We start from the raw sequence: 20,737 nt of genomic DNA on the forward strand, positions 1-20,737 counted from the left end.
GTTTCTGACTTAATGGGCAGGGAAAAACAAGTTACCCATTCTATGATTAGACAGACACCCAGCAGCCTAAACCAGCAGCAGATACTGTGAAACACCACAGTAACTGCAGACTGGTAAATACACAGTTCTCTCTTCCTCCTTTTTCATTAGTTAAGTCTCCCACGTTCCATCTGGATTGGGTAAAACTTGAGATACAGATTAATTCTTAAGCGGTACATGCAATAAGGCACCTGCTTATAACAGATCTTTTGTTCCTTCTGGGCTGAGATCGCTGATTCAGTTTTTAACTTAGATGTAATCTCTCTGGTGTCTCATGACTCTAGAAAGACTATTCTCTGATTACATCATAAAGCCAGATTATCAGTTTCCTTCTGAGTATCAGAAGAAATTTCAGGAAGGTTAAGAAGATCAGAAGAAACAGCCGTTTATGCCTCCCAGAGACTAACCAAACAAACAGGCCAGTATTATTTCAGTACAAAATACTCCAGTTATACTTGGATAACAATAGGAAAAGTACCATGCCATCGGGACGATCAGACAATCTTTTTAAAGCAGTTTGCATTTAGTATTCCTTTATTCTCAATACAGTGCACAGCTGTACTGTACTCTCTGCACTTCTACATATCTAAAGTCTACATTTCAAAATATTCTAAATATAACAGAACAGTAGCTACACTTTCTGAAGCTTGTACCATGATTTTGGATAGGATTTCACATAGGAACAGTGTCCCAACTTTTGTCTTTTGAGATGCTGTTCTGTTATTTCTTGTGAGTTGTGCAGGAAGATTATCCATGAAGAATTGTTTCTGTCTCTGTAATGATGAAATAGTTTGTCCTGTGCTTTTCTTTATGATTGAGAGCTCTCTTTTTCCCACCACAATGCATAAATTAAAATTATAATTAGAGATTTCTGATTGCTTAACTATGTCATTATCTATGGATGGCTAGGAAACAGCAATAGGAGAAAACCATTTCTCCCTACTTCTTATCATCTGTAACCATTTATTATGGTGGCTTCTTCACACTACATATTTTATCTCATAAAAAATCTCACAAGGGTGGATCCATATTGCTGCCTATTTAAGCAGTCTTTCAGCATTTCATTTAGTTTTTGAAGAATATTAATTTCAGGACCAAGACAGCTGGAAATGGCTGTGGCAGGCAAGCTACTGAGTAAAATAGTGATATAGATACAATTTCATTCACATAGCTTCAATCTAGTTTATTGCCAGTCTGCTTGATTTCCCCTACATATGTGTCAGCGCTACAACTAGAAATACAAGGCTGGCCTTATGTTGAATACATAACAATAAATGTGTTAACATAAATACATTTAAAATACATTTTGATGTTTAGAGACATTTGTAGCTGCAAGGGATGCTGGCATTTACAGGAGGAATGGAGGATCTTTTGACTAAAGGGCTGAAGAAGCTGTACACTGAAAACATAACTTGAGTTTAAACCAGTAACTCTTTTTATGTTTTGGATTGAAGTATGATACACCCTTGGCTCTGCAGCTGTACATCTTTCCCCAAGTGTATTAGAGCTGCATCTAGTTCAGTTCAGATTTGACCTTAAACTATGCTACAGTGTCGCATGGAGGGACAACCCATATGCTTTTGCCCCTTCAGTTCTCTTTTCAGCCTTTTGTTGTCTGGACTACTTCTGCATTACAAGTCACTGATAAAGTGTATTGCAGGATATAGTCTGCTGACTTTAATAAGAAACCAAGATGACTAACAAGACTTTTGTCTTTTTTCTCCAGAAATCTCAAAACCACCATTAGCACCGAAACCAAAGATTATTGGTCATCTTTCTCCGGCACCTGTCTCCAAATTTTCTCCTTCACTGCCAAGAGCTGATATTCTTCATCACCCGAACTCTGTGTCTAGGGGTCCCAAACCACCTATTGCTCCCAAGCCAAAATTCTCAGCTGACACTGAGGGCAAATCCAGTGTTTCTAACAACAATAATTTAAATAAATGTGCAAATGGGAAACTGGAGTGTCTTGGTGGAGAACTGTGTGAAGGAAACCAATGCAATGCTGATTGCCTAGGATCTGACGCAGATAATGAATATATTGTAATTCCTGAAGCTCAGCCGCCCAGAAAAGACTCTAATGATTTGGAACATGAGCATGATCAAAACATAGATTCCTCTGTGGAAAATGAAGTCTCAGAAACTCCAGAAAAGGTAGAGAAGGAAGAGGATAGCATTGCTAGTGATGAGAATACCAGTAATCGAGAAGTCATCGAAGATGAGCACCGTAACTCTTCAGATACTGCTGAACCAAGGGAACCAGACTCTGAGGAGTCATCCAGAGACTGTGACCAGTCCAAAGCACTTTGTGAGGAGTCCTTCGATGCCCCAGATAGGGATAACAATGCTACCAAGAATGTAGATAAAGATGAGGATGTTATAGGTGACTGTACTGAAACCAAAACTAGGCAAGAAACTTCTTACAACCTGGAACTGGTTAAGAACAGTAGTGATTGTGAGAGTTACAGTGATAACATCTTGAATAGAGGTGAGAAACTAGTGGGTAATACTTGCAGAGATACCATTGCAATGCCACTGCCTGCAGGTGAATCAATCCCAGCATGTGAGAAGCTAAGACAAGAGGAGGAGGAGGAACTGCCTGAGATTTTAGAAATGGCAGATAGGTGTCTAGCACAAAATGATGACCACAGTGTGCATGCAGAGCTTGATTTGAACATGGAAGGGGACTTAGAAAATGATGACTGTGCAAGCCCTGACATGCTGCCTGAGGAGGCCAGTGAAGAAACAGGTCCTGACTTAGAACTGTGTGGAGATGAACTCAGTGCCAGAAATGGTTTAGCAGAGTTCATCCATCAAGCAGCAGTTGAAGACGAGGAAGTAGACCCAAATGAGCACAATAATACAAACATGGGAAATGTCAGTGATGGCTGCCAGATCACTGAGAGGAAAAGTGAGAAGACATCAGAGGTAGCCTTTGAAGCAAGCAAAGACTCTGGAAAAGAGGAAGAAGAAACTGTGAATGCAGACAATATGGATGATAGGTGTCAAATTGCACCTTGTGAGAATGAATGTCACGAGGAAATACCTGTGGAACATTCAGATGAGGATCTTCAAACAGAAGAGGCCTCTCTGCATGAAGATGGCATGATTTCTGATAGTCTACCTTGTAGTCTGGGGATGGAGCCAGAGCTGGAAGCTGTAACTGTTGAAAAGCATAGTGGAAATACTGTGGAAGCCTCTAAGTCAGATGAGTTGCAACTCAAAGACAATGAGGTGGAAGCAAACAGCCTCAGCAAAAGTGTCCCGAGTTCACCTCAAGAGGTCCCACTTGAGGACGACTTGGAAATCTGTAAGCATGGCAAAATTGATGTAGAATGTGGGACCAAACATGTTGTGCATGAAAATCTAACGGTCCCTGAAGTGGTCATTGTAACTGATGAATCAGAGGAAAGAGAAACTAGCAGTGATTCCCCAGATGACCCTTATGTGCTTCCTGAAGAAAATGATACTGTCTATGATGTGCAGACTGATTTAGGAGCTGATCACAGTAAAAGGGGTGAATTAGGCATTGATGGTGAAAACAACTTGCTGCCCACTGATCGTAAAAGTATTGTCACTAGAACGCGATCTCTCTCTGGGAGAATGCCAGGCTATGTCCCAGAAACTGTTCCAGAAGAAACTGGACCTGAAACTGATTTACCCTCTTCCCGAAATGCCTCTGGGATAGAAGAATTGAGCAATAATTCCTTTTCATTGGAAGGACAGCCAGTGGAAGCCAACAAGGCTTTACCAGCCAAGTCAAGACGCTTTATTTTATATCCTCGATCTTATTCTGTTGAAGGGAGAGAGATACCTATCTCTGTTTACAGAGAAAGTGATGTCTGTGTACTGGATGGTGTTAGAATAAAAAGGACAGAAGACAACTTATCCTTGCCTTGTGTCAATGGTTCCTCAGGTAGTTTTTCCCAGCAAAATCATCTCTCATCTTGTGGCTTATCTACTCCATCCTCAGTTGTTGATATACCACCTCCATTTGAACTTGCCTACATCACCAAAAAGCCAATCACTAAAAGTTCACCTTCACTTTTGATAGAGAATGACTCACCTGCTAAGTATTCCAAGAAAAAGAAATCTTCTTTTAAGAAGTTTCTTACTCTAAAGTTTAAGAAGAAAACTGAAAATAAAGTTCATGTAGATGTTAATGTTTCTTCTTCAAGGTCCTCATCAGAGTCCAGCTATCATGGGCCTCCCAGGCTGATGGAGCTGGAAGGAAGGAGTCTGAGTAGCTCACCTCAACTAAAATCACATGTGGGGAAGCTCCGTGCATCTGAGTCTCCCTCAGCTGTTCTTTTCTATAAGGATGGTAAAAGAAAAGGAACGCCCAAGTCCTTCAGCAGGAGTGTGTCAAGGGTGGAGTCCTTTGAGGACCGGTCCAGACCTCCTTTCATGCCACTACCATTAACAAAACCTAGGTCTATTTCTTTTCCCAATGCCGACACATCTGACTATGAGAACATTCCTGCTATGAGCTCTGACTATGAAAACATACAAATTCCTCCTCGGAGATCCACCAGAGCAGGAACTTTTACCGAGTTTTTTGAAGATCCCAGCAGGGCATTATCTGCTGCTAATGAGAATGATGGCTATGTGGATATGAGCAGCTTCACTGGCTTTGAGAACAAGCAGCAAACCACAGACCAGGAAACAGAAAGGTACTGTAATAAATTATTATGTAAGACCTGCTAGCCTTGACCAAACAAACAAGGCCTTCCCTGCTAGGTATCATAGGCAGATTCTCCATGTTGGCTGACTTACACCCCTCTCAGGAAATGCTTACAAGAAAGATTGGACAAATACAAGATAAGCCTTTATCAGTGAAAAAAATAAAAGACATCAAATTAACTCCTTACTTTGTAAATGAATACTGGATCTGGATCCTATGATTTGCAGGCAGAAACCAAAGAATATTCAAAAATATTTGGTTTATCCAATGGATCTAATTTTTGTGTCTGGCAGGGGAAATGGGGAGAGTTTGCTTTGTTCTTCAGCAAGAAGGATTTCTGACTTCTTGACTGAATGAAAAGAGCGCCTGTGTACTGGAAGGGGTCCTGCTTATTTTTTAAATTCCTGTCAATTTCTTAAAACAATAATAAATACATAATTCATGTTTCAAAGTACATCAGTTAAATATAGACCAGACAATCCCAAATAATGAACTAATCAGACTAGCCAGTGAATTTTTGAAGTTGCTTTAAGGGTATCATGGCCCTTGGACAGAGCTGCTAACTTATAAATGAATTAAATAGTTCTGAAATCATATGCACTGCTAACACTAATAGCAATCTTTCACCCCATTCCATTAGGTTATTTGCAAACATGAAAATGTCTTTTCCATAGGAACGTAGGAGCAATGCCTTCAACACCTTTGAATTTGAACTTGTTGTCAAATTATAGCATACAATCAGTGGAATGCAGAGATGTAAATAAGAAGAGTCTTTTCCGTTAAGTTCATATTTAACAGGTAATGAGATAACAAGGTGCAAAGCAAATGAATGAAAAGGAATGTCTTTAATGCAGTTGCATTTTGTTAGAGCTGTATGAAAAAGATAAAAATCTTAAAAATAAGGTTTTAATACCCATTTGCATCTATCTTTCTCCAAAAGATTTAATACTTGTGTTTCTTTGCAATATTTATTTTTCTGGTTGTCTCTCTTGTGGATGGAACAAACCATGGGCATTTCAGAAACCTCTCTTAGGGTACTTTAGACTTAGGGAGTAAAAGAACTCTTCTTTAACACCTCTGAATGAGTCTTGCAAACCATTTCTAAGACACAAATGATGTCAGACAGTAAGACATGGGAAAAGAGATTGCATCAAGGTTTAAACAGTGGATCCAAAGACACCTGAAGCTGAGGGATGTGGAACACAGGCCTGTGGTTTAGCTCTTTGGAGACAATGGCTGGCTGCAGTATTGGGAGCTCTGGTGATGCTGACACAGGGACATGGTGGAGCGCAGTGCAGCTTTACAGCACACACCACCACATCCCCAGAGCTGTGAAAGCTACATTACTCACTTGCTTTCAGTGGTTTGCATTTTACCCAGCACACTGACGTTTGCTTTTGAAAAAGCTGGCCAGCTCTTTGTGTCCATGAAACACCACCCATTGTAGTTAGTTCTTGAAGAACCAAGTTAAAAATATTAGGACTACGTAAATTGCTGTGACTTGGGCCCATTTATGAACTTCCTGTGGAAGCCTGTAGTTTCAAAGGGAGAGCCAATCCAAACTGGTTCAGGAAGTCTCGAGGTCAAGGCATGAACATAATCTTCAGCCTGCTGCTTGTTGTGCGTGCAATTTTTGCCACTGGGGGTGAAATGAAGGCTAGGCTCCTGTACAGCCCTTTTATCAAGATATCCAGGGTGGAGGGGAAGAGCACCAGGCAGACATAACTACTGCTGAGATAGCTATTATTTGCTGTATTTGTCAGCATGTTTTGGACAAAGACATGCCTGAGAAGCTTTGATGAAATGTAAATACACATCCCATGTAAATACACATGCAGTGGCATAACAGGCTTGAAGAAACAGTGTATGGCCTAGTTGTAAAGCAAAGCAAATTGTACAAGCAGGTGCACCTATTTACACATGCATACATGATGTGTGGACATGGATGTTTTATTTGCTGCTAAAGTAGTTTGGCCTAAAATGCCCTGCCATGGATTTAAGATTTCTAGTAAGAATACCTATCAAACATACCTCTACCACAACAGGACAAAAATTACTTTGAACTGCAGCTTGCTCATATCCAGAGGCTTTTTTCAACGGCTTGAGAGTACAAATGTGTTGGATTAAGCCCTTGCAATAAATGGGTTTTGAGCCCATGAACTTCTTTTTTGTGCATTCACCTGTGGAGCACTTGTGTTAAACATCTGGTGACACCTTATGGAATTGCTACATTTTTGATGAATAACTAAGTTCAACTCTTCTATCGCACTTCAGAGAACTGAATGTGAGTGTTATAAAAGATGATTATAAACCAGGAACCTTCCCTACTGTGTATGACTGGAGAGCAGCAGGACAGGAGGGGACTTCACAGAAACTCTCTGATGACAAGATTCACTGTTTAATTTTCTTGCTTAAAAAGACAGACATTGCAAGTGTGCTTCTGTGTAGCCAGTGGGAGAATGCTAACAGCAATACCAAGATTTTAATCAGCTCTGAGAAATACAGTTGTGGTATTGCATCAGATGGGCATGGAGGATGGCCGCTAGAAACTCCCGAAGCCTTTCACTACTTGGATAAAAAATGCAGCTGAAGCAATAGGTACAGCTAAAGCCCCGGACTGTTTATTATACAGGTGCAACCTGCCCCTTCCTATGACAATGAATCCAGGTGAACTCTGGCCCAAAGAAAACCTTAAGGCTATAGCTGTTTCTGTCCCAACAAAGACCAAATGAGTGGGAAGCATTCTAGAGATAATCAGAATAACATATATAATCATATACAAGGAGTAGTTGTGAAAGGAGAAGCAACACCAAAGTTCCAGATGCTTCTGACATTTTCTAGAAAACGTGGGCAGAAAAAAGACACACAGTTTATTAGCTGGTTTTGATCTATACAACACTTGCCCGTATGCTGACCATATCAAGACTTCTCATCCCATTGAGCAGTTCAGTCACCATACTTTCCTTTTTATGGTAAAACTCAAGGAGAATTTTATCAAGAAGATAAAATCAACTCATGCTTTGTTATTCTGCTTGTACTAGCTAGAGTTGCTCAGTACAAGTATGGCTGTCAGAGATTATCCGAACAAGATACACATTTTCAACGCAGTTGAAGCTGTCTTTTGGCTCACTGTTATGTATGATAATAGCAATGTTGCTGACATTACCCTGCATTTGTAATAAAAGCAAGCTATATCTATACTGGAGGCAAGTCTATGTAAAGCAGGCTTTGAGCTACAGATTCAGCATAGATTTTAGATAGTTGTTTTGGGAAAGATTTTACCATCCTTTCCTTTTCTTGCTTTCACAGGAAAACAAATTCTAGCTGCTGATTCCACTCAGTTCCTAGTTCTTAGCTTCTTAAATCCCTGCTCTGTGACTACACTAAGCTAGAATGCACCCATAGCATTGATGAAAGGCTTTACAAGAGACAGAATTTTGGTTTTTTAGATCTAGCATTTCTCAGGGTTGGTGATATATTAATGTTTGTTATGGGGGTAGCACAGAAGTGGTCTATTAATGGGGCTTATCTCCTTTAAAGACCTGTATGGGCAAATTGTAAGGAATTTTACTGACAATCATTAAGGTGAAGAGAACCAAAGTGATCATGAGCATTGTGAGAGGTTTTTAAAAGAAACATAATTAAAAAAAAAAAAAAACTCATAAAAATCTCTGTATAGTTGTTTTTTTGTTTTGTTTTGTTTTTTATGTCAGTGTGAAATGTGCTGTGCTCTAGATCTTGTACATGGGAGAAAGTCCCATAAAAATACTGCCACAGAGGGAAGGAGGGTCAGGGACTGAGCTTAGAGACAAGGAAAAGAGACATTGTCACTTGTGATCTAGTGAATAGGATGGGAAATAAAATCTCATGAGCTTTCACCAGTTCTTGAATTTTGCAGCTTAAACCTGAAAGAAAGCTTTGTAAATTCATTGCAGAATAAGGGATTCTGGTACTATACCTGACTTCAAGCCATGCACAACCTATTGCAAATCTTGACAACAACCACAGCCAGCTCTGACACAAGTCATGTTTTTATTTCTGTTTACTTGAGCATTGTCTGAATTGCAGCAGGGAATTTGAAGGTGACAGTGGTTAATGGAGAACTTTAAGCTGCTCATAGACAGGGAGCAGTCTGCAGGAGATAACCCATTGCTGCTGAAAGCTGGGCACGAGCCATGCTTCACCTTGCACTGTCAGGCATTAGAGACAGAAAATATTAAGTGCCCTTGGATAGCAGAGTTTTTCTAAGAAGCACCTCTGAGAAGTGTCTCTAGAGAGTATCAGTAATGCCATTAATACCAAATGAATTAATACCAAAGAATGAAAGATTTTAATACATTGCCCACAAGAAGATATCAATTTTCCAGCAGCTTCACGACTGCTCTCCTGTTTCCTCATATCCTTGGAGCTGTTTGTCTTAGTTCATGCTGGGGATGCAGATATGTAGGGACAGTATAGGTTGTGAGAAAGCCAGCTGTGCTCCCTCAGCACAGCTTTGCATTCCACATCGTCATCCTGAATACATAGCACAGCCTCAGAGAACTGCTGCTGCTCAGACACAGCATGCTGGATCTCACCCTGGCTTTGTTTATGAGAAATTGCAGTCCCATATACCTCCTCGGAAATGGTCCAAAGACCTCAGCAGATGGCCTTATTAGGCCTTATTAGCCGATGTTGGCTTTGTTAGTAGATGGACTCCATTGCGATGGCTATTTTAGTTATCAAATTATAGTGCAGAAAAGAAAGAGTGTGTACACATCGCCCTCTTCATGTCCTGAGGGCTTTTATGCTTGGGTTGACTTCTCTGTCTTCACTATTTTCATTAAATGAACCAGAAATACATTTCAGTGGGGTTACACAAGAGGAGAGAGTCTGCTGTGTATTGCAGAATTGTCCTGGATTATGATTATGGAGCCAGAAGTGATATTGGTGTGATTTAAACATTTCTAGCACCATGCAGAAAGAAAGCACATGTTGCAGACAGAGTGGTCAGGCCTTTTACTGTCAATAACATGACGTCTTATTGCATGCCTTGTTCTGTGCATACCTTTCTCCTCTCCCACCCCCACCAGGAGCCTCACTGAGAAGATTTATTGAAGGAGAGATTGCACATTAGAATGCTGTAGCCTTTCCAGAATCCACTGCTCTATGACACGGGGTATATCTCTAAATTAGATTTGTAGCAAAAGCAACAGAAAGCTATTGCATTTTAAATGCAAATCCAGTCTAGTAGTTTATGTTTTGTTGTGCAACCCAGGAAAGTTATTTATAGTGCACAACACATTTCTAATTATCCTACAAGAATTCTTATTTTACAGAACCCAAAGAGCGGTTAATGTAAAAACTCCCTCTAAAAATTTGGTGTTTAGTGGCATACAACAATTAATTTTACTTTAATCAACCAATTAGAGTTAATGGATGGAAGAACATATTTAAGAGGCGTGTTTGTTTTGCCAAGAACCCTCCTAAAGAGCTTATAAAAGGATCCTTTCACTTGAGTAATTGGCCGGATTAATTAGATGCTATCCATTAAAAGCCTAGAGCAAATAGATTTAGACCTATCATTAGTGAGCACCTTTTGGTGCTCTGTCTCATGCTACACCAGCTTTATCCGTATCACAGGGATACTCAAACTCGTTTTTCTCAAAAGAAATACAGCTAGGTACTGATGAACTGAGACAAAGGATAGTTGCATATGTCTGTTGCACAGTCTCCATCCAGCTATTCTGAGCTGTCCCCAGTTATGTACCTCTTCAGTCTCTTGATAGTTTGTCCTTATGCCTTGAATATGTTCACTAAACTCAGATATTGACCCACTGCATCCCCCTGATGGACCCTCAGGGCAGGTGGACCTCACCAAGGATAGCTAGTTTGGTGTTTCTGATGAGAGTTTCTTATCCTCTTACATTTCAGGTCTCAGTCTGCATTCTTAGTTCTGAGAGTTGGCTAGAAGAACTCAGAAAAGACTCTTCCTTAGCACATATGTCTACAGAAGTAATGGACTGCATTCAGTACAACACAACTTTGAAGTCAAATCTCCTGGTCCTTAAATAGAAAAGGGCAGTATGTGAGGTAAAACTGGGCACCTCAAAATCTTTCCTTCACTCTTTCTACTTTCACATTGCTAGCCTTAAAAAATCCAGACACTGGCAGTGAGATAAAGCTACATCACAGTGAATATATCCAGGGTAAAGAGCCACTGTGTGAGAGTGACATTTATTAAGTTGTCTGAACAAGTAATTCACCTTGACATTTGATTGCAGTTTTAAGAAAAAAACATTGCTTCAGTGGCTAAAAGAGAGATAAAATATGCGTGCCTAATTGGAAAGTCCAAAAAAAAAAAAAATTCTGTAGTTCATGACATTTTTCCATTTTTCTGAATGTTTCACTTGCAAGTAAAAAAATAAAGCTACTGAAGTGAATTCTGAACTAAACCATATTTTTGAATTGCAGAATTAAGATGGTTTTCATTTTCCACAATTATTTGGGAGAGGGGCCAGAAGTATTTAATGAATTCATTCCAGCCAAATATTACAAATCTGTGTCATTTTTAATCATTCCAAAGCTGGTTTTCCAACTTAAAAAATCCTCAGCCAAGCAAAAGTACAGGCATCTCTTATTTTAATCTGGGAAATGAACCTGACCTGTTAGAAGACAGAGGAGCCGACTTTCCTTCAGCCCTATAGATTAGCAGTTAAGTTCTGTTTCTCTCCTTCTGGAAGTACTGTTTTAACAACTGGGTGAATCTCTGAAATGCAAGAAAACAGAGTTCACTTGATCCTACCTTCACTGCATTTTTCCCCTGGTTTGGCTGCATGGTGTTGATAAAGCAATTGATCCTGATAGTACAGGGAAATAACAACTCGCCTTCCATCCTAAGAGTCCTGCAGGGCAGAATGGTGTTCATTATGTTGAACTTACTGTGAGTATTTTCCATGGAAAGTATGGAATAATGAACTGGCAACAAAATGAAAAGGGAACATAAAGACTCTGGTACCAAGTTTTAGTGTCTAAATTACACTGCCAAAAAATAAACAAAGTAATAATAATCAGGAGCATATCCTTAATCACCAATCTATGATATGTGCCATGTTAACAATTTAATCTTTTTCTAAGAGGATCCGGGACTTATAGTCAGAAGAACATTAGTAAATGTGTCATAGTTAGAAAAGTAACTATATAAGTGGAATCTGGATAATAATAATACTATGCCAGATGCTCATGTGGGGTACATTTGTACCTCTGAGGATGTGAACAGTAATTTGTGATTTGACTGCCTTAATGATTTGTGCTGGTACCTGAAATCAGAATGAGCTGAAACACTTTCCAAAAGGGAAACATTCACAAAAGAATTGTATGTGAACAATAAGTCTGTTTTGACAGAATTTAAAGGAACTCCTATGCTGTAGCCTAAGATACAGCCTAGTCTCTGCTTCTCGTAGGTCTGCTTTTCCAGATCACTTTGAGTGCTAACTTTGAATCAGTCAGCAGTGGTAATGAGATTATGAGTTTCTCATAACCCAATGCCTAAAACACCAGCTATAGGGAGAAGGAAATACCTACAGGTTTTGGTCACAAGACCCAAAAATAGACACAATCTTGTTTCATTTCTACATCATCTGAAATAATTTATTTTCAGTTGTCCAAGGTAAAAAAATAAATTCCTACACCTCAGATATTGCAGCAAAGAAAAACAGTGTCTCATGGTCAAGTCCTGTATGAATTGAGCTAACACTCCAGACCTTGCAGTAATCAGAGTTTTTTATTCTACACTGTGCATTCTTGGGCACTCTTCTGCTGCTGGATCTGACAGACAGATGTTGTTACTGCATTGAAGGGGATCTCTTAAAGCCTTACATTACAAGTGTAATTTCCATTTTGGAAATGGCAATTACAAATCAAGGGTGTCCTACTGTTCCTAATACCAGTTTTGAAATTCTGTGTTCTGCCCTTATTCTGCTATGTGCATAACCAACTGTTATTCTACTTATGCATAAATGAAATTTAATTCAGTAATACTATAACAATGCTTAAAGATAATTCTTGTATTAGGACTGATTATTGTGTAAGGTGTTTGTAACTTCACTTCTAAGCAAGGTATTATTTGTAAGAAATTAGTATTTTATCTCTCATAGCAGATTCAGACTTCATAAAGTATTGGTGCTATGTTACTGCTACTTTTCCTAATTTTTGAAAAAAATATGCTTTTTTTGAAAAGAAAGAAAAAAAACCCTGAAAACTGTCATTACCTGCAATGGAAGTATCATTTTCTCTGTAGTCTAAAAGGCTCTAGGAATACTAATGTTAAGTCTTTTCCCAATACAACTCACAAAGCTTTTTAAAAAGGTAATGTTCTCTACCAAAAAAACAAATGCCTCTGTCTTCCACCAGTTCTGATGTCTTTTGGAATCAGATGCCAAAAATTCAAATTTCTATTAATAAACAGGTCACTAAAAATCTGTCTGCAGCAAATGATGATTGATTCAAGTTCCGTTTTGTGTTTGTGTTTCACTGACACAATTTCCAAGCTGGCATTCTCCTTTGAGTTTTCACAACTATTATCACTTAAAATTCTGTTAAACTGGATGTTCTGACAGGATTATAATGAGTTGCATCCTTTTGCTGGTATGATGATCAAATTTGCCTGATAGCTAATCACATCTGATCCAGACTAGATTCCAGAATCAACAGTGTAATCCTGGCTATACTCTGAGTTTCAAGACTATTTGTGCAAAAGTAGAGAGCAACTGCTGTAGTGTACAAATCTAGATTCACTAAGGAAGAGGACTTGTAAAGATATTCTACTTCTGCGCAGCTCACCGTAGTCGATAAGCTCCTTGTGCAGCTATGAAACACGTCTGGAGCAGATTTTTACCTATATAAAATTTTAAACCTGTTTATTATGCTTATTAGATAGCAGAACCATCCACCAATACATAACATCTCCAGGGGATCCCTGAGTGCGACAAACATGCCCTGGTTCTGCTTGGCTCCATTTGCAAAACTCCCACACGAGGATTGATGCAGATCTTTTTCTGAATTGTCTATCTGTGATGCTTTTCTGAATTCTAATTCTTTGGGCAAGTTGTACTGCTTAAATCTTTCATAATTGGTGTTCTCCAATGTGTGCCTTTGTGCAGAAATCACCAACTTGGCTGCCTGAAATCCACTGACAGCCTATAACTCAAGAACCATCACTGCCAGCAGAAAACAGCAATACTAGTAAGCGTGACTGTTAAATAGTTCCAGGTATATTTCTGCACCTCAGCTTGGCCATAAGAATGAAAGCATTACTCTGTGCCTTAAGCATGGGCATAATCCTGGGGTACCTATCCTTCTGTCTTAAGGACAAAGTGAAATACCTTTTAGTTTGCAGTAAACAGGAAGAAAAGGAGTAAAACTGTGCCACAAGGAAGATGGACAAAATAGCTCTGGTTTAGACCCTGGCAGGGATCCAAAGCCTTTGGTCTAACCTGTGCTCTAAACGTGACATTGCTGTGGGATTACCCACCTTACACAACTGACTGACAAAGCACAAAGTTAGAAACATGCCAAAGATCAAAACAAATCATTTGTAGTAGAGCAGTGGTTTCAGCTTTGCTTCCCAGACAGTGGTCTCCCGAGAGAAGTGTACTTTTCATATTCTGACATGACCATCAGGTGACCTGCTGAAAGTCACTTCTAAATTATATTTTTTCCTTCCCTTTATTAGTGAAGTTCTAGGAGGTTGGCTTATTCTGTCACTGATTTATAGAGAGGAGTAAGTCTTACAGAGGGTTGAGTGAAATCAAAGGGTCTTATGCTGCTCAAAGATCACAAATACAAAGTGAGTCCACTGAAGGCAGGGTGCATCCTCCCTAGTTTTACGTCATTGTATCCAAAGTCAGACTGTCACTGAAATAAGTAATTTTATAAAGGAGAATAGGGCAAGTGTTGGGCAGTTTTATAGTCAGAGGCCATTTGTACTGTGACTAGGGATTACTCAGCAAATAATTTGAAACCTATCCTGACAATTAGTGGATGTATTCCTTGTTAGCATCTGTCCCTTGACAGAAATGCAGAATGGAATTTCAACGTAACACAGATGCATGGTGTGCATGGTCTGGGAATGAAGAAGAGTTTCTCAGCACAGTACTCCTGTCACTGCCAAGCACTCAGGTCTTCATTATGCCCACCTCCTTTGCATTGCAAGGATTCAACATAGCAAAAGGTTACCACAGATGGGGAATGATAGGGTGATGGAGAACAAGAGGGCTATGATTTAGCAAGGCAAAGAAGGAAAAGAGAAGCATAAAAAGAATCTTAAGGGAAACGTCTGCTAGGGCTGTTGGATATAAAAGCTCTGGGGTGTCTATGAAGCTAATGATTTATTGAAAGTAAAAGCTCTGTGGTGGCTTACATGTGATGTTACTAATATGTTCAGAGGAGTCTCTAAAGCATAGAGCTGCCTTTAGTAATATATTATGTATTATCGGCTGCCCCACTGTACCTTCTGGCACGGTGGGGCACTGGGTGTGGTGCAGCTGAGCGTCAGCCCTTGCTAGTTCATTGCCAGGTCATCTCTGGGGAGGAACTGTTCCCTGTTTACAGGAAATGCAGGACAAGGGCTGGAGGGCTGGGCTGAGCACAAGCTGAGGCCACCACAGCTCACTGCCTCTCCCTCATGCCTGGGAGAGCAGGAAGGGGGTATGCCATTTGTCCAAGGCCCAAGGACACTGTGTTTTGTTTCCAGGCATGTCCTTTTACTGCTGCTTTGTTTTACCTAGTGTTTTAAAACCACAGGTCTGGGGTGAGTAATGGTGCTCACAGTCAGCAGTGCACACCAGGGTACGTCGCTGAGTGTGAATTGTGGGTTGGCTACACAGGTGCCTCAAAGCAAAAGCCTCAAAGCTATCCATCCTAGCACATCTGGGACATGGCTAGTGGAACTTCACTCTCTGGCTTTCTTGTACCCATTCTCTACTGATAGTGTCCCAGGCTGAGCCAGAGTACATTCCCTAAGATGGAGCCCAAACACCTCTGTGCTCCTCACTTCCTCCATTCCCTTCCAAAACTAGACCTGCACCAGGCACTGTTGTTCTGTGACCATCTCCAGGAGCAGTGGTTGAAGCTGGAAGAGTTTTGTCCCTAGAATTGTCTGGAAAACAGCAGAAGCCTTATGCACCTGACCAAAAATCCTCTTCCCCTCTCTCCTGTATTCTGTACTGCAACAAGGCAAGAAAGAGCAATATTCAAATTGAAATGCTTGTGGAATTAGGAAGAGCACCTTTCTGGCCTTGGCAGGCAAACAGCTTATGCCTCAGAGTGTGAAATGTGGTTATCCCTGTGTTACCTTGCCTTGACAGGCTGTATATGTTATTAGCAGGCCTCATGTCTTTCTTGACCTTTTCAGACTTCAGATACAATATTTGCCATGATGATCTGCCATAGGGAACTGACTGGCTAAACATATGCTGCACTAATAGTTTTCTTTTATTGGCTTTAAATGAATTTGGACTTTATTTTCCTTTAGTAATGAGCCTTCCTTTTGCAGAATGAATTAAAACAATAATTTATGATTTGGATGGAATGCATACAGGGAAATAAATAATGAGTTTTAATAAAACAGGGTACTTCAGCACCCCATTGCATCTCCCAAATTACTATCAATGCACTGAGTTCATATTATTTTAATTTTTTACAATAAGAATGTCACTGTCTAAGAGTTTGAACTAGTAACTACTGGGATTGGGACTTGAGATAGGGATACTGCATGCAGAAGAAAGGTGGATTCAATTATCTTGGCCTAGCAATGGAGCTTGGGGGTCTTTGCAGGTGTTGATTATTTTTCCTTCCCAGTGGATGACATCAATTTTATATATGCAAGTTTTGCATAACCCAGCTGTGTCCCGGTGAGATTCTGGTCTTGTATCCAATACTTTATAATTAGTTGTGAGCTAAGATTCCTGTGACAGAGGAATTTAAATGAGCGCAGGGTGGGGTCTGTGGATGGGAAGGTTATGGCAGCAATTTCATAGTCATTTGTAAATTTAGCATATGTGATCTGAGTTGATGTGTCAAGCTCATCACCACTCAGCTGGCTTCAGGGAAGATATACTTGTGGAGATGTACTTTACAGAGAAAGAATAACTCTGTATCTTCTGAGGTAGTTAATATAAACTTGCTTTGCTGATTCAGGTAAAATAATTGCCAATGCAAACACCAATACACACAGAAAAACATTTTAAGTCATATAACTGTTGTTCATTTCAGAGTTTTGGTGGATCTAGATGAACTCAACACCACAGCCGTTCTCTCTTTAGCAAATACTTGAAAGGATTGTCTTTTAGCAGTCCAGAAACATGGTTTCGCTAATGAATGGATGAAACATCCTAGACAAAAACACATTCTGTTACCCCACAACAGGCAGAGCAGAAGTCAGTGCTTACCTCAGAAACCCAGGTAGTTCATTTTCTTCCTATTGCCACTATGTGTAAACACTGAATATGATGATCCCTGTGTCAATAATTACTGACAAAAGCACCTTTAATATGCTGGTTCCACTGCAGGAATGGAACCAAAGATGTGATTTCTAGCCTCTTCTACTACTTTCTTCATCTTGTGGTGAAATTTTTGGCCAAATACTGTTATGGTCTTTACTTTCAGACACTTTTGAAACCATAAGAAATTTTCAGAAAATATATCAGGTGCTCTTTGGCCTTCAAGTATATTGGTGATAATTAATTTGCATCATCCAATTTGCAGTTTGCAACAGATGCAAAGAAAATAACTATTCTTTCTCTGTCCTGACACTGACTAAGAAGATACAGTGAAAGACCACAGGAAGGCAGCAAGGAGGTAATCCAGGTAGTCCAGGTGTCTGAATGCTGAACAGATACCTGTTAACTAAATGATGACACAATGGTTGAAACATCAACACATCCTGGACACTGTTCTTGGGATTCAGTAAGCAAGGTATCCTTTGCTGACCTCTTGAGTTTTAATTAGCTGGGATCATCCTTTAGGCAGTATATACCTTATGGAGACAAATTATTAATTCATTTCAAATATGAACACAGCAGAGGTTCCTTAAGTGCTGCATTTGTTCATACCCTTCCTTAGACTGAAATACATTGAAACTTGCTTCCAAAAGAAATCAGTTTAGTCCAGGGAGACTAATTCAGGTTGACTGTTGATGATGATTATTGATAAGCCACCCAGTGGCTTTCTTTTCCAGAAATTACATTTTGTAATATGGAAATCCAATTATAGAAGTCCCCTGTCCCAGGACAGACACATGAGAATGATGGAGGTGCTCAGAAACCGTGATGGGGTAATCTGGATGTCCTCACTGACCACATCACACTTGTTTTGATTTGAGATGGGTTCAGTCACAGGAGTTTCCTGCTGACCTGCTTGCTCCCATATGATTAACATGGAAGCAATCTCCCCCTCTACTCTGTCCTCCTGAGACTCCAGCTAGAATACTGCATACAGGTCTGGAGTTTTCAGCAAAAGAAAGACAGACCTATTAAAATGGGACCAGAAGAGTGAAAAAAAAAAAAAAAAAAAAAAAAAAAAAAAAGTTTAGAGGGCTGGAGTACTTCTGCTATGGAGACAGGCTGAGAGAGCTGGGGATGTTCAGCCTGGAGAAGATCTCATTTGTGGACTTCCAATACTTAAAGGGGGCTTTTAAAAAAGAGTTAGGGTGGCTTTTTACATGGGCGAATAGTGATAGGACAAGGGGGAATGGTTAATGGTTTTAAACTAAAGGAAGGAAGATTTAGATTAGACATTAGGAAAAAGTTCTTTACCTAGAGAGTGTTGGGTTGCCCACTTTCTACCCAGTTGGAAAGCTATGAAGCCCTCATCCTTGGAAGTGCTTGAGGCCAGGTTGGATGAGGCCCTGAGCAACCTGATCTAGTGGAAGATGTCCCTGCCTATGACAGGGAGATGGAACAAGATGATCTTTAAGGTTCCCGCAAATACAAATCAACCTATAATTCTGTTCTATGATTATGTGATCACTGTGGCAGTAAAACTGCACGACATCTGAACCCCGCACAAATGCTTACTGCTTCAAGGAGATGCTGTATTGCTCTTGACTGACCGACAAATTTCTAGCACACTTCTACTATCAGCTGCAGAATCAGTTGCCAGGTAGAAATAGGCTATAACTCTGTCCCAACACACATAATGATACCTTATAGGCACTAGGGTGGATCTACTGCACTAGCATTTGAAGGGACATTGCCAGCATATTTCAACGGCCTAACCAGCAGCACTTCAGATGTACAAGGAGCCACTTGGTGGAAAGGATGAATACTCCACAGATACCATAAAGCATAGCTGAATGGTATCCTGCAGGAAAGAGGACTCCATTCTCCCCTCATGATTGCTGCTGAAGCAGAAGGCATGTGAGATTTATGAGCCTTTCTTTAGAATGCATGACGTAATTAATTGAAAGCAAAGTGCAGGCAATCTGATCATTACTGGTATCACCCCAGTGGAAGTCACAGACTTTAAGTTTAGATTTTCACCAACTCAGTTTTTTGTTTGGGTTTCTTTGTTTGTCTGCATGGGTTTTTTTCATGCAGTTGGTGACTCTAAAGAAGGAAACAAAACATCACTTGGGAGTGTGGCCAAGAGATGAACATGCAGCCAAGTGCATTTGTATTGTTTTGCAAACAAGAATACATGTTCTTCATAGGCCTTTATTATAATAACCTTGGCTGGGTACTTTTGACACTGTTAAATCACCCACTTAAATCCTTGTATCTCATTAAAGCTGACTGTATAACTTCTAAAAATCTTTAAAAATTGATGTTGATCATTGCTGAGAAATGGGTTAGAATTTGCAAGGTCATTTGAAGGACAGATGCAAAATTAAAAGAAGAGTATGCATCTTTTAGAATTGCACAGTCAAGCAAGAGAAAATACAGTATTTTTCAATTTGCAAATCATGTTCTGTGAGCTCACACCTGTTGTGCATCTCAGCAGTGCTCTCTCATTCATGCACCATCTGTGCTCAAACTTCCCAGCCTGTGTTCTGTAGGGTTCACAGGTAGTAGAGACTTGTGTCTGGACTTTATTTATAAAAAGTTTTAGTACAATGATTAGATCACCTTCCCCTCAGTCACTGAGGTCGCTTGAGGTTAAATATAAGCATACTATAGGGGCAGGATAACTGGAGAGTCTGTAGGCTCCAGAACACTATTTCTGATGTAGCAATACATGTGCAGAGGCAGAAGTACACAAATAACTAATAGGGAGCATCCATGCAGCTTCTCCCTACTCTGTACATACCAGAAGCTCTACTAATTATAATGTAACTGGTGCTAACTAAAAAGACTTCTGCTGCACCGCATCCTCCTGCATTTATTCAGTCAATTAAATGTCAGACTGTCCCAGAAAGCCCATTACTCCCTTTGTTGTGATCATTCCCTTACTCTTGGAATGATGACAGACAATTGCTGAAGGAGCAGCAGATAATGTTCCAGCAATCTGTTGTCATGCAGCCAAATCATTGCTACAAGGAAGAGAATTAATTTGGGATTAATGTGTCTATTGAGTTACTGCAAACTCTTGGACTATCTCTTCCCTTATTTTTCACACCCACACTTTTATTTGCATCTTCCATTGCATTTAAGTTTTTTGCTTCCAGTAAGCTCAGTTAGTAGAGCTTTTAATGAAGTGAAGAAAAGTATCACTTAGTCATTCCTGGGCACAATTCAAGCCTTCAGAAGCTAGGAGTGCCAGGAGATCACAGGAGCATAGACATACAAGATGGATGATGACATGTGAGTTCATTGGATTAAGTGTGTGCAGGGTATGAGGAAAGGTGCGCTTCCCAGGAGCTCCCGTGACAATACTGAACAGCCTCAGAAGTAAAGACCTGAGTGCTATTGGAGTGGTCAGAGGAGAATGGAGATGGTGGCAAAAATATACCCGTGCCCATCCTGTGTCCAAATGAGATCCATAACATTTTGAGACTTCTCTTTCAACTTAAGTTGATGCCACTGGGATGCAGGTCTA

The 20,737-nt window shown here is 40.0% G+C and overlaps 2 protein-coding genes across 8 annotated transcripts in view; one reads left to right on the forward strand and one right to left on the reverse strand.

The window, feature by feature from the left end:
* LOC116808883 (uncharacterized) overlaps positions 1–20,737 on the reverse strand; it is a 116,705-nt gene that overhangs the window by 36,826 nt on the left and 59,142 nt on the right. The gene's annotated exons all lie outside the window — the stretch shown is intronic.
* Positions 1–20,737, forward strand: part of FGD5 (FYVE, RhoGEF and PH domain containing 5) — an 80,077-nt gene that overhangs the window by 5,708 nt on the left and 53,632 nt on the right. For both annotated transcript variants that reach the window (XM_030282774.3, XM_072934890.1), the window contains exon 2: positions 1,766–4,712. In XM_030282774.3, the coding sequence (XP_030138634.2) occupies positions 1,766–4,712 (2,947 nt within the window). The remainder of the gene's footprint in view (positions 1–1,765; positions 4,713–20,737) is intronic.

This window comes from Taeniopygia guttata, chromosome 12, assembly GCF_048771995.1.
Source record: "Taeniopygia guttata chromosome 12, bTaeGut7.mat, whole genome shotgun sequence".
Classification (NCBI taxonomy): domain Eukaryota; kingdom Metazoa; phylum Chordata; class Aves; order Passeriformes; family Estrildidae; genus Taeniopygia; species Taeniopygia guttata.